Here is a 23,990-nt window from a genome sequence, read left to right as displayed (position 1 = left end):
AAAAATATTAAAATCAATTCAAATGTCCTTAATTACGGAAAATCTTTAAACTATCATGAAAAACAATCAAATCAAATTTATCAACAGAGGAGCCAAATAGTTATATTAGAGAATAGTTTTTTTTTTTTTGAGAGGTATTAGAGAATAGTTGGCTTTAATAGTTTTTTAACTCTGTATTGATGAAGGGTTTGGCTTTTCTCCATATGATCTTTTATTTATTTTCTATTTATAAAATAGATAGACACAGATAATAGATTAATAGATTACTGTGATCTATTTAATCCACTTATTTAAATAGATCACATTAATCTATTATCCGTGTCTATCTATCATAGGCAAAGACACAACCAATACATGTTCTAAAGTCATATATCATATGCTCGTACATACATTTGTTGTCTTATCATTGCACATCGACGGTATTGCCAAAATTATTTGGGAGGTAGAGGTAAGTTTGTCTAGTTTATTCATTTTTACAATTTGTTTTATTATTTTATATTGCTTATAAGATATTCTCTTTCTTTTACTATCATATGTAGATGATTTGATTACTTCCAACTGTTGATCAATTAGAGAGGTTAATTAATTTATGGAAAATGCTAACTATTATCTCTAGGATATGGATATTAGTTAAAGAAACAAGTATAGTAATTTTTTTTTGAGAATTTGTGTAATTAAATACTAAAAAATGTACAATAGAAGATATTGTTTTCAATGTAAAATTTATTATTTTTATTTCCTTAACTAATGTCCCAGAAGTAGGTATCTCAACTCCAATGTGATATGCAGGGCTTTGAATTTTGAAAGCGTGGCTAAGAGAGGCGGCAATAATGGACAAGGCTCGAACCTGTGATTTTCGAGTCTAAGGATTGTTGTTTTTGTTGGAACAAAATATGTTTTACAATAAACCTTAATAAGTTTTGATGATAATAAGGTATTAAAAATTGTCAATTGGATATTGCTAATATTTGTTCAAGTGTACAGGACCATAGACAAAGTTGATCAAATTTAATAGGTCTTGGAAGAACAAAAGAGAGCAAAGGAATCAACAAGAAGAGAAACCTAAAGCATCTGAAGAAATCTGCCTCTGAAGTTGAAAGTGCTTCTGAAACCAAAATGCATCTGATGACGTCATCAAAAGCGAGTTTATCATAAGCGAGTCCTTCAGAAGCCAATTTGATCAGAAGCTGTATATCACCAGAAACTGAAGTTGATCAGAAGATTCAACCTCGTCTAAGAAAACGAAAGACTAAAGGGAAGGTGGCAACGGTTCATTTGAAAAGCATTGGGTGCTTGTCCTTCAATGAGAGTTGACAAAGTACAAAGTGTACAACCACTACCTCCACGACTCTGACTGTGTCTACGCTACAAGACAAGAAAAACAGCTCTGCCTGCAGAAATGTTCCTTCAAGATAGGAATGGATTTGAACGTAATTCTTCTTAGGACAACATCCAAATCAGACAAAAGATCATTGGTGATTGATCAAGGTTTCACAACGACTCTATTGATGTGCTTAAAGATCTCAACGACTCTCTCACACCTCTATATAAAGGAGTGAAGACTTGAAGATCAGTGTGACCAGACAACTAGTAAAAAAAGCGCCCAAACTCTGCCAAATTTGTTTCACACAAAAGCACTTTGAATTTCTGTGTTCATTTGATATATCTTAGAAATTCTTAAGTCTAGAGAGTCTTTCAATTGCATTGTACTGTGAACATCACTGATTGTATATCAAGTGTTCAAACTCAAACAATTTTCTGTGTAATTCTGTTTGAATAGAAGTCTCTTGCTTTAGTGCTTGAGCATAGGAAGTCTCTTGCTTTAGTGCTTGAGCAAAGGAAGTCTCTTGCCTGCGTGCTTGAGCAATTTTGAAGTCTCATACTAGGTGTAGTATTGAGCAGTTGTAATCAGTTGTGATTAAACTTAATGGAACTCTCCTTAGAAGTGCAAGGGGGACTGGACTACTTCCGGTTTGTGGAAGGAACCAGTATAATTGTTTGTGTCTTTCTTTCTTCTCTCTCACTCTGTTTTTACTCCGCTGCGTATCCAATTCTGAATTGCACATCAGAAGCAAATCCATTGCATCTGAAGTGTTATCACATCAGAAGCATTCTTAAACAGCTTCTGAAGTGATCTCAAGAAGAAGATTTTATATTGAGAAAAAGAAAACACAATTCAACCCCCCTTCTTGTGTTTTTCCCACCTTCAGTTTTACCACTTAACCAAAAAGTGACATTAACTTTCTAAACTTTATTGTGTGTGAAACTTAGCTTATCTAGTAATATTGATATTGTTATGTTGGCATCTTCACCTATATTATTAGTTTGTGTTTTTATCAGTTCATCATCGAGTGAGAAAAACTTCACTTATCCATTCATGTTGATTACGTTTCAGATGCAGTTTTGCGCCCACGGTAATTAGTTGATGTAAAGACCTTCTTCTAGAATCCAGATCATAACCACTAACTTTCAGGGGTAAAAGTCTTTTTGAGGAATAATGAGGTTAGGAATAAATTAAAAGCATAGTTGTTTACATGTAGACATCACAAATATGTCATTTACAGATAGACCAAATAAAAAGTCAAATTGTCCTAAAAATAACTAACTTGGGCAACTTCTTCCTTAGAACAGCATTCGGATTGGTTTCATTGGCATGCGCATTGCCCTGCTAGCCCAGTCAAAACTCATATTAACTAAATTAATATGCTTCATTGTTTTTTTAGCACACAAAACATGTCACCATATAACACATTCATATATAAATTTATACTTGTATAAAAATAATAAAATCGAAACTCACCTAACCCAACAAGTGCCTATAATTATCCATTTAAAAATCTTCAAAAACCAACATTCTATCTCTCTCTGTGCTTATTATTCTTCAAGAACAAAAAGGAAGGAATTAAGGTTGTGAATTGTGATACATATTATGGAGGGTCTTCTGCCTATGATTTTCAGAGTAATAAGAAAAACAAAAAGTCGCAGAAAATATAAATGTCTTTCATCAGGATGTGCTCTACGTAACAACGATTTTTACCATGAAATCGATCAAGGGTACTACACCTACCATGGAGAACCAGCTTCTCATTCAAGAGTTGATGATTATGGAGAGAAAATTGATTATCGAAGATATAATTCTGTTACAGAATTCTCTAATGTATTCTCTTCTTCGCCCAAGAAAAAATCGCATTCTACTGTTGGCTCAAACTCAAAGGAACTCGTGAGTTATAAAGTATCCTCTGTCTATTGATCATGTCCAATTGTATAATTGTAAACACAATTTATATATACACGTGGCCTTAATCTAAATGATGTTGTCAAAATTAGGTTCAATTATACTCCATGTGTTTATTAGATGGATTTTCAATAAAAACTCATTTGAATAATGATTTGACCATGGGTTTTTGACGTTGTTTCTAAATCTATAGCTTCGTATCATTAGTGATTTTTTGATGAATGATGGAATAGACCGTATTGTGTGCAAACTAAATTAGCCATAATTTTCCATTTTCTCTTTTAACTCATATATTACAAAAGAATATGTTGATTTGAATATGTATCTCTGATGGGAAATTAATTTGTTATGTTTGATTCACAAACTACTCCGAATCTCCAATTTGATTCCCAGAAATATGAATAGGCAAAAGACATATATGATCAATATAAATAATTTTATCATTTTCTCTAAACTCATATGCAATCTATATGTATGTTTTAATAATGATTTAATTTGTATCCATTTATAGCATAATAAAAAGTGGTCTTATAGTGTAATTTAATTAGATTTATATATTATGCACAAAAGTTTTACATCGTCGGTGTTTAAAAATTATTTTCTTTCTTCGATCACTCATTTGATAGCTTTGTAGATCCGTCTATGTTAGACACACATGAAAAGATGATGAATTTAGATAATGTAGAATCACTTATCTAAAACAACGACAGGAGATTCATTTACCCTTAATTTATTTTGTAAAAATAAATTCAATTAATATATTTTTTTTTAACTTGTAAGGATGATACCAAAAGATATCATCAATTGCATCTTAATTTTTAATACAACTAAAATTTTGGGACAAATAGTGGCTGTGTGGCTCAATTAGTGCTAAGGGGTTTAAAAATTTGAAAAGTTAAAGATTCAGGGGTCAAGTTTTAAAAGAAGAGAAATTTACATAACAATTAAAATACTAATATCTATTTATCATTCAAATAAAATTGACACAAAAAATAAAAGAAAAACTCCTATCTTAGAGCTACTTACACAAGATATACCAAAATAATAGTTTGTGATGGTGTCATTGAGTTAGTTTTTTTTTTTGTTTTTTTTTTTGTGGTACATTGAATTTGTATTATATAAAAAAACTAAGAAAAATAATTAATTTATTGGTGATTATGCCATGTGGAGAACTTTGCTGTAAGAAAAATGTCATGTGGATTACTTGATTAATGTTTTAGTGTTCTTTAATCATGGGAGCCGCCTATATCTTTGTTCTCATCCGTTGCTCATTATCTTAAACCAGTTTTTTTTTTTTTTTTTTTAAATAAATTTATCTTAAACTACCTACACTAGTTTACTTAATACAAGTCACGACTTAGAAAAGGTCAACAACAACAAAACACCTCACAAAAATATAATAATGAAGTTTTTAAGATAAACCTATACAATCAGCCTGTTGAGAATCGAACTCAATATCATATTCTACTTGTTTGATTTTGTTCTTGTTGATCAAAGTTTCGAAACCAACCGTTTATCCTCCAAAATGATTGATAGGCCATGAAAGGAGCATCACATTAGACCAAGATCGACTATAGAATGGAGATTGAATTTGATATCTTTACTGAAAATCTTAACCTTCTGGAAGATTATAGATTTTACAAGTCTAATGTGGAACTTTAAATGACAGTTACTTTTCAAGAATATTCATCGCATCTTCATTGAAACATTATTCATTCATTTAAGTGTTAGACTCTCCGTCTTTGATTTAACATCAAGAATATTTCTCTCTTCCATCAAATCGAAGTAGACTATATAATTGTTGAACCATAAAGTGAAGTCTCATTGAGTTAGATTATAACATTGAATTAAGAACAACTGCACAAATGAAATTGAACACCACATCTTCACAAACAAAAAAAATCCTCAAGACATTAAGTTTTATAAGTTCTTTTACTTATATATTTCTCAACCTCAACTCTTCAATCTAGCGTGCGACTTTAACTGAAACTTAACATATCACGACGATGATATGCATAAATCTTATAGCCACTATTTTAATTAATTTATATTTTTTCTTAAAAAAAAATTAATATATATTTTATATTGTATTTATAATAACTCCCTTGTTCCCATTTCTTTTTATTAATAGTACCCTTGTTCCCATTGAAAAGTTTTTATGAAAGATATTTTTGAAGGTACCTGTTTTTTATGAGACTAAAAAGAATAATTACACGTAGCATATTTTTACTCAAACAATAGACATAGCTCTATTATTTTATTATTGTCAATTTATTTCATAGATAATTTATTTATGAGTAAATTACACTCCCCTCCTTTGAAAAGTAAGATTTATACTCCCCTCCCTTATAAGATGCTTGAATTACAACCTCATCCCTTAATAATTAAATATGAACAACACTTTAATCTATTAACATAAATAAATATTTTTTTAATATATATTAATTTTGAATCACCATTTAAAAAATATAAATTCGTTTCTTTATAATCTAAATGTCGATGACAATTAAATTGAAATATTTTGTAATTAATTTTATAATTTAGAGTACAAAATTTGCTTTTAAATAACCATACTTAATCGACTTTAGTAATTTTTCACATATTTTAATTTTATTTTGGGCTGTTTCATATTTTATAATAGGGTTTAAAACTATATGTTAATGAAATTGTGAATAAAAAATAGAGAAAGATATGTATTCAAAATTTGATTATATTAAATTGAATCCGCAATGTTATTTTTCTTTAAAGTGTGCTAGATTATTTTTTTGGTAGATTATTAGAAGAAAAAAATTATTGAGGGACTAAAGCGTAGATTTTAACTTAAGAGGAGAAGAGAATGTAATTGAAGCTTCTCTCAAGGGAGGAGAGTGAAATATTTTCTAATATGTTTTGAATAAGAGGGGAGGGGAGTGTGTATTTTAACTTAAGAGGGGAGGAGAGTGTAATTCAAGCATCTTTGAGGGGAGGGGAGTGTAATTTACTCTTTATTTATTTATCACTCAGTCCGTCCCAGTTTAATTGAGCCATTTTCTCATTTCATACATATTAAGAAAAGAGTATAAATGAAAGAGAGAGAAAAATGATTTTAAGTGTCTTTATCAAGTATTTGAGCATTCTTCTTTATCATAAATGTAAAGTAGAATATATTGAATTGAGAGTGGTGAAAGTAGTATTAATTAAAATATATTTAGGTACCGTTTGGCCAGACTTTTTTTCGGTCTAAAAGATACTTTAAAACAAAGTTAAAATAAAGCTCTATAAGAAAAAGGCTAAAGCTGTTTGGTTTCTTTATTTTTTTTTTAGTTCTAAAGTTATTTTTGAGTTAAAAGTTGTTTAGCAAAAAATTGTACAAAACTTTGGGTTCGAACCCGGGACCTTGCATATATTTATGCATTGTCTATAAATAAAAAAACTTTGAATTCATTATGAACTAGAATTTCCACCCGTGCTGCCGCACGGGTCATATACATTGTAGATGTAGTAGACAAAAACAAATCTCAATGTATATCAAAGAGAATGAAATATGTGGTTCCAAATATATGCAGATGTTGGAATTCGAACCTCAGACACCACACTTATTCACCTTTAAAATATTAATTTTTATCAATCGTGTGTTACTTCATTTTATTTTTTTGATAAAATGTTACTTCATTCTTTTGTAAAAATTATATGTCAATGTTATATTATTGGTATGTTACTTCATATTTTTATTTTTTTTTGACAAAATGTTACTTCATTCTTTTGTAAAAATTATATGTTAATGTTATATTATGTACCTAAAAATAGCTCATTCTTAACCTCAACATGTAAAATATTTTATTTAAATAATTTTCCTTTTATCGAATGTTTGGCCTTTACCGTAAATGATACCCTTTAACTGTTTGTTGAAATGTTTCTTCCACCTGTTTATATAGATTGCAAAATTCTGGTGCATTTTGTGGTAGATATTTAACAGAGAGTTCAGTTCTAATTTGGATGAAAAGTGTAATATTAACAAAAAAACTGTTGTTATAATCTTTCAAAACCATTTTATTAATTCCAATAGGGCGATTTGTTTTGTTGAAGAAATAAGGCGATTTGTTTTGAAGAAATAGGGGAAATAAAGCAATATCGATCTGCTTTGTTCATGAAAATAGGAGATTAGGTGTGAGCATTAGGGTTAAAACAGTAAAATTATGCAATAGGGTTTAAGTTAAAATTAGAGCTTACGACTTAACTTTAATATATAAGAAGATAAGAAGATTAGGTGTGAGCATTAGGGTTGTTCATGAAAATAGGAGATTAGGTGTGAGCATAGGGTTAAAACAGTAAAATTATGCAATAGGGTTTAAGTTAAAATTAGAGCTTACGGGTTAACTTTAATATATAAGAAGATAAAAAAGATTAGGTGTGAGCATTATGGTTGTTCATGAAAATAGGAGATTAAGTGTGAGCATTAGGGTTGTTCATGAAAATAGGAGAATAGGTGTGAGCATTAGGGTTAAAATAGTAAAATTATGCAATAGAGTTTAGGTTAAAATTAGGGCTTACGGGTTAACTTTAATATATAAGAAGAAGAAGATTAGGTGAGAGCATTAGGGTTGTTCGTGAAAATAGGAGATTAGGTGTGAGCATTAGGGTTAAAACAGTAAAATTATGCAATAGGGTTTATGTTAAAATTAGGGTTTACGGGTTAACTTTAATATATAAGAAGATAAGAAGATTAGGTGTGAGCATTAGGGTTGTTCATGAAAATAGGAGATTAGGTGTGAGCATTAGGGTTAAACAGTAAAATTATGCAATAGAGTTTAGGTTAAAATTAGGGTTTACAGGTTAACTTTAATATATAAGAAGATAAGAAGATTAGGTGTGAGCATTAGGGTTGTTCATGAAAATAGGAGATTAGGGTTAAAACAGTAAAATTATGCAATAGGGTTTAAGTTAAAATTAGGGCTTACGAGTTAACTTTAATATATAAGAAGATAAGAAGATATATAAGAAGATAAGAAGATTAACATAATAAATAAAAAAATGTCTAAAATATTTTTTGAAGGGAAAAAATGTTTAAAATATAAAAGATATATTTTTACCAATACTATATTTACTCAATGACGTTTATTTTGTGTAACATGAATACAAATTTTTATCATCATATAAACGACTTGTTAAATATTTGAATAGGAGAAATAATTTAAGGAGGCTCAAATAATAACATAAATAATATCAAAGTAGTTTAGAAAATTAAAAACAATAATCATCTTTTTTTTTTTGAAAAAGACATAAATCATCACAAACTCAAACATTTCTACTCTCCATCAATGCAACTCCTATTTGATTTCTAACTTTATTCATGTAGCCTCCATCTTGCACTCTTCCTGGATTATATGAACTGATTTCTTCATTTATATTGCTTTCTTCGTCACGCTCAATCATATATTCAGAGATAACATCACATTTATTAAACTCTTCATCTTCAACTCCACACATTCGAATAAAGTTGTGGAGTGCTGTTGTTGCAACTATGATCTTTTGTTGTTTGATTAGTGGAAATGGTCGCATATCACATAAGATATGCCACCTTTTTTTTTTTTTCTTCCAAACTCCAATTGTTCTTTCAATGACATTTCTCAATGAAGAATGTGCATGGTTGAACACTTCGTGGATACCTTCTGCTTGACTACCATCTCTAAAATCAGGAATATATATGTGTGTGTATATAATGAGAATAATTGGTTTTTTCTTTTCCAATTATACTCTATAACAAATTTTGTTACAAGAATACCATATTTTTAGTGTTGGTCAAAAAGATAATAATTTATATTATATAATATTATATTTTCATTGCTGATGTCATTGAAATAGATATGTTTAGTTTTTTTAATAAGAAAAAGATATGCATAGTTTGTTACAATACAAATGTTTAAATTATATATAAGTATAATTTTTTTAGGCAACTATACTTGTACTTTTAATTAAAATCAAAATTTTATAAAAATAATTATACGCATTACACAACACTAACAAAAATTATACGCATTAGCATAACAAAAAAAAACAGAAAGAGGAACATAAAGTATTACTCTAAACGCTAATGTGTGTGTATTTCCGTGGTTGAAGAAAGAGAATAAAAATATTCGGTGTCATTCATTGACAGCGTGAATACAAATATTTGTGAGGTTGTGATGATCAAAATATATTGTAATTAATATATAAGTGATAAAAAGATAATAAAATTCCTTAAAAAAATAGATAATAAACTTAAATGGAACCTCATTAAAAAATTAAATGGACCGGTTAAAAAAAATAAAAAAAATAAAATGGAAGAAAAAAACATATTGAAAAAATAAAATAAAAGGTTGCTGGTGGGAGTTGAAGAGAGGTGCTTGTGAAATAAATTGGGAAGAAATAGTTTTTTGAAGTAGCATTCAACAACTTTTGGTTAAAGCTCATTCCATTCAATTTTATGCATTTTAAAAAAAGTATTTTTTTTCCGAAGGTACTTTATTGATATTGTGTTTGGCCTAACTTCTCCTTCAAAACGTAGAAAAGTGGAAAAAAAGTCGGACCAAACGGTACCTTAGAATTATTGAAAAGTAAAATGGCTCAATGATTTTAGATTTTTATTTTTTTTGACAAATGACTCAGTTATTAATATTATGGGACGGACAATTGAATATGGTTGAAATTTGTTTCTCTCTATCGAGGGTTTTAGTTCGTTTTCTGTTGTACTTCGATTTTTTATTCAAACTTCTTGTCAGCACTCCTCAAGTTTAAACATCTCGGCGAGGCTTGAAGTTTCATTTCGCGCCAAACCAGAGAGAGAGATCGTTGGAGACGAAAATGGTTCAACTGTGTTTCGTTCTCGATCTCCGAACCTTGGCACCGCCATTGCTAGGAGACCTAAAGCAGGTACACACAGCTTCATCCCTAAATCTCAATCTCTATTCATTGAAGCACCGCACAATTTCATCATTCCTAATCGATCGTCGATTTCTCGTTGTTTCTTCGTGTTTTCAATTCAGTCGCTACTTCAACTCGCTAATTTCTACGCCATTTCGAATTCGTCTTTGTCTTCGCGCAAATCTGATACTCTCAGTGATAAGATCGGTTTGTGTTACGTTGTGAAGAATCGTTTATCTTCTTCCGATGAGGTAATGTTTCAGTTCTGAGAATTTTTTTTACAATTCGTGATTAGATTGATAAATTCGAAATGCACGAGACGTGTTTATATTTTGATCCGTAAGAGTGAGTGATTGAGCGTGATTCTGCTTGTTATGTAGTTGATGATTGCGTACCGTCCCGTGGGAAATTTCAACCTACGCGATTTCCATCACGCTGTTAACAACCTGCCGTCAGATGCCTTTCTGCCTGATATAGATACCGTATCCGGTGCCGGTTCTATCACTCTCTATATCTGTTTGTGTGTGAATTTACTTCATAGACATTTTTTTATTAAAATAAAATCATATGCATTGTCAGTGTAAAAAAGTTTTACACTGTCAATCAATTACAGTTAGATTATTGAAAACGTTTGACTTTAATCCTAGCTATTTCTAAAATAACACGTAAGATTGGTTGTGTTTTGCTGATAGTGCAGAACTTTTTACACTAGTGTATACATACATACATACATATATACAAAGACATTTTTTCTTTTCTTGTTGAAAACATGCATTGACAATTATTTGATTGTTGATTTGCAGATGTAATGATTTCGGATGTTTTAAGCGAACGAGTATTGTACTCTTGGCAAGGTAAAGATATTGAGAGAAAAGTCATAGTCATAACTTCGATCTTGCCTGAAGATGTGAATTTTGTAATGCAAAAGAGCCTCACGGTGAGTGTGTATATTCATGACATGGATTTTGTACTTTTGAGTTGTGTAATTCAATTTTGTCTGAAACTGTATTAAATTGTTGTTTATTTTCTTGTTTAAAAGGATGCTGCAGATAGATGTGTTTCGGTTGATTTTGCTGTATTTCAGCCGAAGTCAAGCCATCTGATTGATTCACGTGAAAACATTAACAATTTTCGCCGTTCCATTTCTCATCTCGATAATTGCTCAGTTCAGACCTACATCACAGGTCAAGAGCTCTCACAATGTGTAGCGACCAAAATTAATTTCTTCACAAATGCTTTTGAATATGGAATTGAGCTTTAGCTTTGAGAAACACAGCAGCAACATCAACATAAATTATCTATGAGATAGAGTTGGCTACACATAATAAATGAGGCCATAATTCCTCATTGTAGATTATGTCTAATGACAAACTATTGGCCTATAGTTTCTCTTAGTTTCCTTCTATCTTTAACTATTTAACTACCCTTCGTCTGATTTTACCCTTCTTTGCAAAGATTTTTATAAGTCTTCTTCGCACGTGTCCAAGCCAAACACTTAAGGTTAGATTCTATAATCCTTTCCAAAATAGGACCTAATTAACATTCTCTCTAATACATTCATTACTAATCCTATCTCATCTTGTGTTTCCACATATCTATCATATCATTATCATCTCTAGAACAATGAGCTTATTTTGTTTTTAGTTCTTTATTCTTCACAATCAATTCCATAAAACATAACAAGTCTTACAACTGTGAGATAAACATTTTCCTTAAGCTTGAATGGTACTTTTATATCACAATATCACGCAAAACAGTCTTCTGTTTCATCATGTTTTATTCCTATAATTTACATCTCTCTCTTTCCCCCCCTAATTTTGTACAATGAACCCAGGATACTTTGACTAGGTGATTTGCAATATCTCCAATTTTGTCTGTAAGGAAGAATTAGTATGCCCTTACTAAACTGGCATTCTATACGCTCCACTTTACTTCAACTTAAATGAATGTTTTGTGCTTCTAAAGCTTTTCTTAACATCTCTAACTTCTTACTTATTTATCTATTTATTTTCTCAATTCTCTCGATGGAACTAGATCATGTGCAAAAAACACATCATAGCACTAGCTTTGAGAAACACAAAAAAAAAAAAAAAATCATGAAATAAATTGACTATTTTCCTAAATCACAAGAAATTTATGGATATTGTCTAAAACATTGCAGATTTCAGATCGTTCAACGGCCTGGTTAAAAGATGGCTGCAGGTTTTGAAAGATGACATGGACAAGCCCCTGCTAGCACGTCTCATTTTCAAGGACGATCTTTTAGATTCTGTGAACCATATATTCTGCAACCTGCTTCCACCCGTCAATCCAATAACCAACAGCATCAGTCAATGTCAGGTGATAGTACATCCAATCTATATTTACTAACCATCCCAAATTTTGGAGATTCTTTTTTGTTGAGAAATAGAATGTTTGTGCTGGTTGTTTAGATTAAAAAGAGCTATAACCACAACTGTATAGACGATATTCTAATGAATATACTACGCTAAAGTTATTGTGTTACTTATTGTTGGAGCAATCAACTGCTCAATTTTGGCCATGCCAATCCTGAAGCAAACTGGAGACACTGACCATGTTTTTAAATTAATATAATTAGTTTTACAATATGAAGTTTTAATCAGACAAAAAATGTAAAACCTTCAATATCATCCAGACACTAGGTAAACCTTAGCTGGAATATATAAGAAACATGAAGACAACATAACTCACAAAATAGTTTCATTTATTAATTTCCACCTTCAATTGATTATTTTCATTATTGGTCTAATTCCAAAATAATTGTATCTTTTGAATGTCCTCTACATCATTTATTGTAAAATCTTGAGCAATATCATATCTATCAGAATCCTCTTTTTCTTTCATCTTAATATCAGTTCAACTCCTTTAAAGGAAAAAGCAAGAATAATTGATTATTGGAATTTTACAGACATGTAGATGCCATGGCATTCCTTTAGATGATGCTGGAAAAAAACTCAACATGTTTTCCTGTTCAGTCACTGGCTCCAATCTGGAAACATGTGATGTTAATGAAAACTCTGTTTGTCTTGGGGGGAAAACTATTCTGTTTCTTCCCTCATTCCATAATTCCCTGAAGCTCCTGCCAATTTATTCTCCAATCAACGTAACTGTTACTGAGAGGATAAACTTGGCATCTCTTGATGAAGGTGTGCATTTTCTTAAGGCCTTTCATTTCTAGCTTTTGTTAATAGTAGTGTGCAAAAAGAATTTGTTTGTTATTTTAATTTCATTAAAATTTCAACCTGTACAAATTGCTGCTTGATTGAGTGTTTGTACAATCGAATTGATTTGTCGAGCATTTATATCAATAGCCTATGGGAGAGAAAGAAAATTTCATTCTTTTGTTTCCTCCTTTTGTTTACACTTCACTTTTTTAAAGTCTATTTCATACCAATTTGTTTCCTCTTTATGGTGAAGCACTGAGACTGATTAAGCAATATCGGTGCACCCAGTGTCTTGTTCTTAACCTCTCTTTGTGGTTTCGCTACAAAGAAATTTGATTTCTGTATTTTGAGTTTTAATGCAGGTCTAATAATGGGGGCTTCATTTGTTGTGACTCCATCCCCTTATCATGTGATTGAAACCAATTCCGATGATACTGATCAGTCAGACATGAATGCTCAACGTGTGTAGAGGATCCTTCCACTTTGAAGTTCTATTATCTGTGTCATTGTCATTAGTCCTTAATTGTTGCTGTTCAATGTATATTGGTCAAATTCTTCACAAAGTTTATCTTTTTTCCTAACATGACTACTATTTGACAGTTTTTCAAGGCCTTTCTAGCATTCTACATTCAATGGACCAGGGTTTGATATGTTCTTCAAATTGTGATTTAGAAACAATGACAGAGGCTCCTTATCATTGTTACTACATTCTTCAGCCATCAGATAATGGACCAATGCTTATGAGGGTGAGAACTAGTTTTTGCTCTTTATCCCTCTTATTCTCTGCTCATTTGCTTAATAGCAGAATAACAACAATTGTATACCTTGATGATGATTCATCACTTTCCAATATCCATAAAACACGCAGCGCATTGCTGGGGCAGAAGAAGTCAAACAAAGTCCTGACTATCCATTAATTGATCCATCGGTCAATAAGGATGTAGAGAACTCTGTTCAAGCCTGTTTGCTAAAGGTTTGATTTAAACATTTACATTGAAGATTTATCTACACTTTTTTGTTTCTTCTTTCCTTTGATTGGCATTGATGTTGACATTATTTATGGAAAATAAGAAAACCCCGCATGCATAGATTTTAAGTTTAGGTTTCTGGGAGCTCTGGATATCTGAATTTATCTGAGAAAATATTGGCTGTTTGCTATAGAGGATTGAAGAAAGTTTGACTTGGCTCAACTCCAAGGATGGTCAAAATGTTTATTGAATAGATAAGTTAGATGCACTAAAATATCAATAGAACAAAATATAACAGAATATGAAAATTAACAAACAGAATATTAAGATATTATGTGATAAGCATGATCTCCTTCATTTGCACATCCTTTAAACTAGACATACTGGTGATTAGTTAGACTTTGGTTTGCAGTTAATGGAAGTTTGAATCAGACGAGGGGTTTTAAAAATATTGGCTAGTTGCAATGCAGGTGGAACAAACTTGGTGACTAACAATCTTGTGCCACTTTTTTCCAACAAAGATCAAGTTAATTTGATTGTTTAGTGCGAGAGTTAAGCATTGGATTGATTGTGAGATGTGAGACACTCAGTTGTCACAGAAGAGTGTAGGTTAATCTAGCGGAGGGAACCAATGTCAGGCAAAAAAGGAAATCCAGGTGAATTTGGTTGTGGGAATTTAGCAAATTACACGTCCCTGGTACTAGAGCGAACAAGAGGTTGCTACAAGAGAAGTGCAGTAACCAGTTACGGAATGTCTCGTTTGAGAACAATCTGCTCAATTTGCATCAGTGAAAGCATAGAAATTGAAGCCGGAGTACTGGTGAATCTGAAGTCCAAGGTTTCCTTGTACCTTTTACTATTGGCAGAAAATCCAGTATATGGATATCATGATCAATGTCCCCAACATAATATCAAATTGGTTTTTGTGATGCGATTTTCTCCTCCTAACTCTTCTCAATCAGTCTCCCAAAGGCTGCACAGTTTTCTATGCCATCCTTGTCTTAAAGTTAAAGACTATGATCCTTATACTCTCCTTTGCCATATTCTTTGTGAACCTTATACTCTCCTTAAGAATCTGTGAGCTATCTTATGGCTTTCTCTCCTAGCCTTTTAATACATTATTTTATCCTGTCCAACCATCTTACTACTAACATTTGTGTGTTTGCTCCCGAGTGAAGTAACAATCATGGGTATCATTAAGGGTCAGTTTGGTTAAGTTCAGCTTGGCAGGCGTTGTAGTCGATGAGTTGTAGAATTATGTTATTATATGTGCGGATAAGTGGACCATGGAATTATGGACTGTCCAAACATCTCAATTACTGGAAGAATTAATTCACAGACATCTGCAGACTAAACTATAGATTTTGAATTCAAATTGAATCACTTAATTCAAAAACTTGAATAAGTTCCTTATTTTTTTGAGTATTGAAGCCAAAATTTGCTTGCAGATTGATCTAACAGACTATGATCCACTGTTACATGAAAGAGGCTTTCATCAAAAACTAAATGTGCTTGTTAAAGAAAGCCTAAAATTGGGGTGAGTTTCTACTTTCTACATGCAGCTTGACATAACAATGCATGAACTCAAGAGTACGCTTGGACATGAATATCTTCTCAAAACAAAACCATTTTTTTTCAAAAGAAGTAAAAATAAGAATCAACAGCTAGTGCTTTTGAACAGATGCTGCCAGAAATAGCAACCGACTCTTTTTGTTTAGAATGAACATTTTACTACAAGATCTGAGAATTCTTGCATATAATTTTCTTGAAGATAAAAGATGACTTGATATTTTGATTCAAGACTGCCTTTTTTTGGTTCTTAGTCTAAATGCAACATTGTTGCAAATTTAGTCTATTATTCGAACATTCAAAGATTTATATATTTATTAATGATGTTTGTAGGTCAGTATTTCCCAAAATGGACGGTGCATTTTCTGAACTAAGCTCTACTCGACAACCTTCATCAGAGGTGATTGGGAGAGCAGAATCAGCAACTAATGTCATTGGTGTGGATGAGGGAACTTTGTCCATGGATATTACGGACCAAGATGACAGAACCATGGCCTATATTACAGAAGAGTGGAAGCAATTGGTTGTGAGCGAAGAGCCCAAGTTGTACTCTCCATCTTGTATCCCCAAAGCCAAGTTGGATCAATCAAGTATATCACCACGAAATGGCATTAGACAGCTAGACAAGGAAACTTCAAGGATTTTGGAGAGATTGGAGGTTCCAAGGCCATCGAAAGGAAAGAAGGCCTCTCCTGTTTCAAATGAAAGTTGTATGAAAAATATAGCTGTGCCCACAAAGAAGCCTCTAATACCATTCCTGCCAACTCAAAATACTGAACAAGTCATAGTTGGCAGCCAGTTAATGAAACCAAATTTCCAGAGGCAGAAAAGAAAACAAAGATGAAAAGAATGCAACTCAACGTTTCATGAAAACAATTGTTCAAAGGTCTGTAAGTTCAGCGCATTTCTTTTCCCTTTTTTATTACGTCGTCAGTTATTTTTCTGCTAAAGAGCTAACTAAACATGAAACTTGTTTTCTAATGTATCAGAAGCGTTAAAATGCATACATTTTTTTAGCGGATTTGAAATTTCACTTATAAATTCTGTTAAAATTTTATGTCTACTTCTCTCCACAGTACTGTCCACAACTAATTACGAAACATGTTTTCCAAGGGATTAGAAGGGGGAAAATGTGTAGCAGTTTTGTTAACATATTAACATTGTTATATGTATGAATCTTACAAATCTCTAATTAGTTGAAATTCAACACATCACGACCCAGTGACCTCTAATATCAACATGCTTTGGTCTTGCATGATAGGTAGAAGTCTTAGTAAGGTGCATAGTTCGTTGGTTGTCATAATACATTGGATGAAAACAAGCTCATGAAGAAAACTCTTCAATTCAACTATAACAACTCCTTCCAAGTTTTAATTGCAACAATAAACTTTGGTTTTGTGGTAGAGCAAAACACTATTGCAATTCTGACTACCACATCTTAGCTCCCTCTTCATAAATGTATATGCGAGAGTCGATTTCTCAGGCAATATCTCAATCTGTATACCCAACTAACACACTCTATCATCAGAGCTAAGTTTCAAGTGACACTTTTCTCATAATTATTGTCATTCATTTTACCGCATTACTATATACTTCACATTAATTTAAGATAAAACGACTTATCACACTCACTACGTGACCTATTCCACATATCATGACATGCATCAAGCTTCCTACAAACGAGGCATAAAAAGTTTCTACAATAATGTATTCTCTTCATCTGTTCTGGGAATTTGTTTCTCACTCAACTTGAAGGATGGTGCAAGAACGCTACTATTTTAAACTTCTATCAACCTTTCCACAAAAGAAAGTTTTGTTCCAACTTTATCTTGAGTAACTAAGAAGCCCAAGGCTGAACTGCTTATCAATTTTGGAAATATTCTTTTTAACAATCATAATGTCATCTATAATTGATTGACCCTTTGAATGCTCAGGTGTCTTTTTGTTTATATTAAATTATTTCGGTCCATCATGAATACTTCACATTAATAACATTGCTCAACTCTTCAGTTGGGTGTGTTACTAGTTTGGTTAAAACTTTACTAGGATAGTTGATAGCGAAACATTGATTTTTTGTTTTCATTTTAATTCAAAATTTTCTGTTGGAATATTGATTTAAATTGAAGTGATGAAACATAGCTTTTGAATTGTGATTGATAATTTGCACTAAATTTGAATACAAACTTACATTTAAGTGAAAAAATTTAAATATATAATTTTACTTCAAACTTACTTATCATTTTTTTTTTTGGTAGATCAAACTTACTTATCATTAACTTTACAAAAACAAATAAAATAGACTTTTGAACAAAAATTAAAAATAAACTATTAATTGTACTGCATCTGGACAAATTATTTCCCTCCTGATTTACTTCCTTCCAGGTCCCTTCTCCTGGGACGACTATAATGAATGAAAAACAAAACAAAAAAACAAAAAAGCCTTCTCATGGTTATCTATTTCCCTTTAATAATTAATTAAATTTATACAGACATGACGACACACTTATCCAAGGGGGCCATCCGACCTCACCTTTAGTATTTGGTAGCCAACTCACCACCTAACCATTTACCCCACGTTTACCTTGGTCCTTTTACAAAGCTATAACAATTAACAACCATTGGTATAGAAGCACACTATAGTTATCAACAAAAGGGTGGTGACAATACATGATTATAGCTGAGTCATCTTGGTGGAGGACTGGCTCGTTCCACACCTTCCACTGTTATCCTCAATTATTTTCTTCTTATCAGAAATTTTCTTTATGAAAGTCGAATTTGGTTGATGTGTTGTGAGAGAAATCCAACGATAGCTGACGAAGCTCGTGGGTCAGGGTGGATGGCCCGCAGTAAAATACCCCTGCATTACATAAAAAAAAAAAAAAAAACTGTCTATTAAGTTTAACGAAACACGTCAAATAAAAAGGTAAATGCATGATTGATTTTGATAAAAAAAGCAAGCACCGTTTTCTTTTTATGTTGAAATTAACACTCCAAAGCATATTATCGATCATTGATCAACATGTACTTTTTTTAACTTTTGATTTTCAAGAAAACAACAAAAGCAGTTGTCACATTCAATAAGTGGGAACTCACCAACTTGTGCTTCCGGATGATTAAGTGCAATGCGTTTGTAGACAGTGCGCCAATTGGGTTTAGCAAAATGAGACATGACACGAGTGCCGGACACAACATCCACCCCGTGCTTTGCATGGTTTATAGACTGCACCATAGCGATAAGAGCAGAGCGTGCATCACCCTGTTCGTAAACACTGGTGCAGTAGCTGTGTAGCTCAATCAATCCCCTTCTATCCTCCTCAGCTACATCATTCATCACCCCTTTAAACCAATCAAAGGAACCCTGCTCTCTTGTCACCCAATAGAAGTATGCCCTCCTTGTCTTGAAGTCACTGAACCTAGAGTCTTTCTGGTTTGGTGTCATCGGTGACCCTTCCTCCATTGCAAACCCATCTTCCTCTTCCATTGCCTTGAAATTATTGACCATGTCCTTTAGTATACTTATCATTGGGGTAGCCCCTATTCCCAGCCCCACAAGTAAAACCACCTCATACTCCCTGTAGTCTTGTGCTGGCGCTCCATACGGACCATCAATCAAAACTTTAGGGAAAGTACTGCATAATATCATAATCATAACATACAATCATTTTTGGATATACATATAATTTTTTGAAAAAGCGTTGTTAATTACAAATATGCATGGTAGAGGAAATTCATCAGCGTTTGCATGATTATTGGTTTCAATCATCACCACCTGTGACATATCTGTTGGGCAACGTATTTCTTTTTATCTTTCTTTTTTGGGTTACAGCTTACCAAGGTCATTTTAAGCTTCTTTTCTTTTAACAATAATAAACTCAAAAAATGCAGTAGCAGGTTCATCTCTATACTTAACAACAATCGATTAACATTTATCATTTAAAAAAAGAATTACCCCCACTTATAAACAAATTGTTATGTCAACTCCTAACTGATGTGAGACTCTTAACACACCTTAACACAACCCCACAAAACTGGCTTGTGAGGTGAGGATTGCCCCCACTTATAAACAAATTGTCAGACCAACTCCTAATCGATGTGAGACTCTTAACGGTTTACATTAAATACATATATTTTCAAAAAGCGGACTTATCACCCTAATTTATTTATTTTTTTCCACTCAAAGTTCAGATGACTTTCGTCCAGAAAAAACAAGACAATAGTAAGTCTTTTTGGCCCCGCTTAACATAATCATTTGATTTTTTTAGGAACATAATCATTTGATTATAATCAAGGCATGTGTCAAGTTGCTATGGGAATATAAATTGACGTCCAAACCAAATTGGATAAAACAAAAAACAGGTTAATTCACTTTAAACACGTTCTTCAATTTTGTTCAAAAAAAAAAAACACGTTCTTCAATTATTGGATCCAATGATATCCAGTAATTAAGTTGGTTCTCTAGCATACACTCTGTGCTATCCTTTTACTTTAATTAACCAAAAGTACGTATAACTTATATTGTAAGGACTTTACATTCGTTTGGTGTGAAATTAAGTTTCACTAACGTACTATTTAATAGAATAGTGTCCTAACCTTAGTTATAGGCTTTTCCGGATATTTAAATCCTTATCTTACAGGTGAAGTTAACCAACATGGAACTCACTTGTAGTGGGTTATCTGAATAATTAAATCTAAACATATTTTGTTAAGTGCCGTAGCCAACTACAGTTTTTGCATGTTACCTACCTACTATCAGATATTTGTAGAAAAATAATAATATTTGCCAAAAGCAAAAACAATAAGGCATACCTTGGGCTGTTATCTCCTTTCAAGCATTCAGCTCTTAGAAGTCCACTCTGTCCATTGATGGCTGGCTGGCAAGCCTGATAGAAACAAAAGCAATAAACTTGTTAATTATAAGAAAACACATAATCAATTCCGGTCAGCGATAATATTAATAATAATATTCACCTGTGAGAATTTGGTTTTCAGACTTCTAGTCCAATCACCAAGTATTTTAATATGAACACTAAGGTAATCATCATTAGGGGCAGAAGTTATGGAAAATGGATGCCTGTGAATGCATAAACAATGAATGAAGGTATAGAAATCAGATAAATGTGAAGTATAGCTCAAGCTTATATGATGCTCTAATTAGATGCCACATTTAATTTATTATAGAATGTTTCTTCAAAATAAATCCATACCATTCAAGTGGAGAAACAGCAGCACAATTGACAAGCATGTACTGTCCACTCTTATAGCTAAATCCTTGAGGCTTTGACATATTAATTGCCAACACATTTCCAGGATAAACAGCCACCTTCAAATTTGACAATGAAATGAAAATGAGATCAGACGTATATATAACTTACTAACCTTAATAGAAGTAATTTTGATAGAACCATGTTTGTTTTCATATCATATAGTAAATAATTTGTTTATCATTATTTGACACATACCTTCAATATTCGCACAGACTTGATGCTTGATCTAAGTGCTCTAATAAGTCTCTCCAATCCATAAATGGTGATGGGAATAGCCAGATACATCCAAGTCTACAAAGCACATAATAAGATTTATTAAGTGCATGTGAATAGCTTATTTTTCAGTTCAAAATAGTTATAAAAGTATTCCAAAGTAAGGGTTAACTGAAGGTCCTAACCGTTTTATGGTTCCATTCCTTAGTCAAGTAAAGTTTGGTTCCATGGATAATCAACATGGCATACACAATGATGAAGAGGTGATGAGAATACCAAAAGGCATTGAAACCTGTGAGTTTGTTGAAGGGTTTAGGTAGTTTGGTGCGATTCCTCCTGAACCTAGTATTGGCCAGTGTAAAGGCTATTGCCATTAGCACAACCATTAGAATTCCTGTTACCCCTTCCCAAGATTTGACAAAATGCCAGTAATTTGTTGGTTTCTCTCCGAAAAAAGGCTCAATCAGCTTGTACTTTTCATTGCTTGCATGAAGAATGCGAGGAAAATCACAAGCAAGATGATAAATAGCATGTATACCAACACCAATTGCTATTGCCAGAGCTATCATCTGCAAAAATACTCATAATTTTATGCCTTGTGAAAGCTGCTATAATCCTACAAACATGACTAATGCATATGCGTATTAGTGTGTACTAGTATTTAGTTATCTTGACACTCTTGATGGAAAAAGCAGAAGCAAAAATTACCTTGTGAAAATTGAGGCCATCATCAAAAGGAACAAAAGCGCCTAGCTTGGTCTTATTCCTGAGCCAAGTGATGGTGTTTCGGCAAACAGGCAATAAGATAATGGCCATGTTCAATTTAAGTGTTTCAGCAGCCCCTTTTGCCATGCACACACAGTGCCCCATCACTTTATATGCAGATCTTCTCCTATATTGCACAAATTTAAAGGCAAATAGGCCTAACATGACACCAATCCACAGAGCAAATACCCAGGATCTTCGCCAGTTATCCTGGAAGAAGTACTTGGTATCTCTATACCACCTCTTAATAGGATTTCCCTCAAATGTAGGCCTAAGCTTTTGGCTTAGCATTTGGCTCAGGTACTTACTTTCTCCCCTTGTAGTCTCTTCTGGTCCATGTAATAAGAGAGTCTCGAGATTGCCTATCTGTTAAAATATGGTCAAATGAGTAAGGTCACAATTCTATAATATTGAAATAGTTATTTTAATCTGGAGACTACAATTTAGATACTGTCATTTAATTACCAAGATATATCCTGTGTCATCCGGGTCTAGTTCTTCCATGATCAAAGCCGCATATTCCTCTGCTTGTTTCTGGATATTTGACAGTTTGTTGGCAGTGGCACTCAGGCATATAATCTGAAGCAGAATTACATAAAATATGATCAAATAACACAAAATCACTCAGGCAAAAATTGGCTGATTAAAAACTACTTTACTAATTTTTTTACTGTTGAAAAATCACCAAAAATAAAGTTCAGTGCATACTGTGCAACTCATATTTAGATTATTTAGTGTTAAATTAAAAGTACCATACATTTTTTATCTCTTCCTCGGTGATTCTTCCATCTGCATCTTTGTCAACCCTGTAATCAAAATCAATGTTGGTGATATTTTTATGGAGCATTCAACAAATATTTGACGCTTACATTAACTAAACAAAGAATTACATGTCAAAGAATATTTTGAGCCTAGTATCAAAGCTTTGGTCTGAAATACAGTCCCAGAACTCCCTAAACTGGATCTTGTTAATCGAACCTCCTTGAATCCCTCTCTGCCGAGCAAGAGTATCAAAAAGCATCTCAGCATAGGCCTTTGACTCTTCATTCAATCCTACAATTGAATCCAAAGAAACACTTAGAAATTACTCTATACTTATAATCAAAGTTTCAAATCACTTGATCGTGCTGCAATCTTTGATATTGCAGAAAATTACTGTCAAATATGACTGATGCAACTTTAATAGTTGTGATGGTAGAGACATCAAAAACATTGGTTATACTATCCAAGTTCTTAACTTATCATTTATCATTTGAAGCAATATGGTAAAACAAGCATACCTATGCATTTAGCAAAGAGAGTGCGAGGAAGATAACCGTCAGTTGTCACGGTAAGCTTATCAAACACTTTCTCAACTTCAGACCATCCTGCACCAACATCAGTCTTGCTGATAAACTTGAGTCCAGTGAGAGCATGAGCCACCGCAGACTTGGTCCTTTCCAATCGCTTTGCTGGTTCTGGTTTTGAAAACGATGCCAAACGCTTCAGCTGCTTTATACGAATAGTAGCATTTTGAACCACTGAAGCACCAAAGGATTTCTTCTTCTCCAACTTATTCCCAGTCAAAGACTGTTTCTCATGTTCCCCTTCTCCCATGTCACTTTCTGTTACAGTTTTCACACTGTGTAAGGCAACAGAGTCACCTTGAATGTCCATGGTCACCTCAACATAGTCTGCATCTTCTTCTATGTTATGGTCAACATCTGTGACAGATTTGGACTCAGTAGTGCTTAACTTTGTGCTGTTCTCAGGAGCAATGAGTTCTATATCTGATTCATGATGATGAAGATCTGCAGAAGATCCTCCCATGTTGCTGTTTTGTTTTTCTGAAGCACTGATTCAACACTTTCTGATCTCTTTTGTCAGACTCATTTGCTCCTTTCTGTAGTAGTTACTTACTGTCTTTGCTCCC

The 23,990-nt window shown here is 32.6% G+C and overlaps 2 protein-coding genes across 5 annotated transcripts; one reads left to right on the top strand and one right to left on the bottom strand.

Annotated features, from left to right (window-relative positions):
- Positions 1 to 9,888: 9,888 nt before the first annotated feature.
- Positions 9,889 to 17,405, top strand: LOC11443110 (uncharacterized). Of its 4 annotated transcripts, XM_024772362.2 has the most exons (13): positions 9,889 to 10,123; positions 10,237 to 10,365; positions 10,495 to 10,603; positions 10,918 to 11,051; positions 11,154 to 11,298; positions 12,276 to 12,454; positions 13,044 to 13,281; positions 13,662 to 13,760; positions 13,900 to 14,045; positions 14,168 to 14,272; positions 15,716 to 15,804; positions 16,170 to 16,722; positions 17,098 to 17,405. In XM_024772362.2, exons 1-12 carry the CDS (start codon positions 10,055 to 10,057, stop codon positions 16,678 to 16,680), a joined length of 1,953 nt encoding a protein of 650 aa, XP_024628130.1. In that variant the 5' UTR covers positions 9,889 to 10,054; the 3' UTR covers positions 16,681 to 16,722; positions 17,098 to 17,405. The 4 variants fall into 4 exon arrangements, with proteins under 4 accessions (XP_024628130.1, XP_003630439.2, XP_039684395.1 ...); XM_003630391.4 differs by lacking the exon at positions 17,098 to 17,405 and having other exon boundaries at positions 16,170 to 16,847; XM_039828461.1 differs by lacking the exons at positions 13,662 to 13,760; positions 17,098 to 17,405 and having other exon boundaries at positions 16,170 to 16,847.
- A 732-nt stretch (positions 17,406 to 18,137) lies between these two features.
- Positions 18,138 to 23,990, bottom strand: LOC11441035 (respiratory burst oxidase homolog protein C). The gene is made up of 12 exons (XM_003630389.4): positions 23,359 to 23,990; positions 22,969 to 23,131; positions 22,836 to 22,884; positions 22,544 to 22,657; positions 22,022 to 22,444; positions 21,499 to 21,882; positions 21,296 to 21,391; positions 21,041 to 21,156; positions 20,805 to 20,907; positions 20,643 to 20,716; positions 18,930 to 19,465; positions 18,138 to 18,693 (listed from the first exon to the last, which is right to left on the bottom strand). Exons 1-12 carry the CDS (start codon positions 23,885 to 23,887, stop codon positions 18,584 to 18,586), a joined length of 2,697 nt encoding a protein of 898 aa, XP_003630437.2. The 5' UTR covers positions 23,888 to 23,990; the 3' UTR covers positions 18,138 to 18,583.

Source organism: Medicago truncatula, chromosome 8 (assembly GCF_003473485.1).
Source record: "Medicago truncatula cultivar Jemalong A17 chromosome 8, MtrunA17r5.0-ANR, whole genome shotgun sequence".
Taxonomy (NCBI): domain Eukaryota; kingdom Viridiplantae; phylum Streptophyta; class Magnoliopsida; order Fabales; family Fabaceae; genus Medicago; species Medicago truncatula.
The sequence above is the reverse complement of the archived record's forward strand: the minus strand, read 5'-3'. Positions and strand labels throughout refer to the sequence as shown.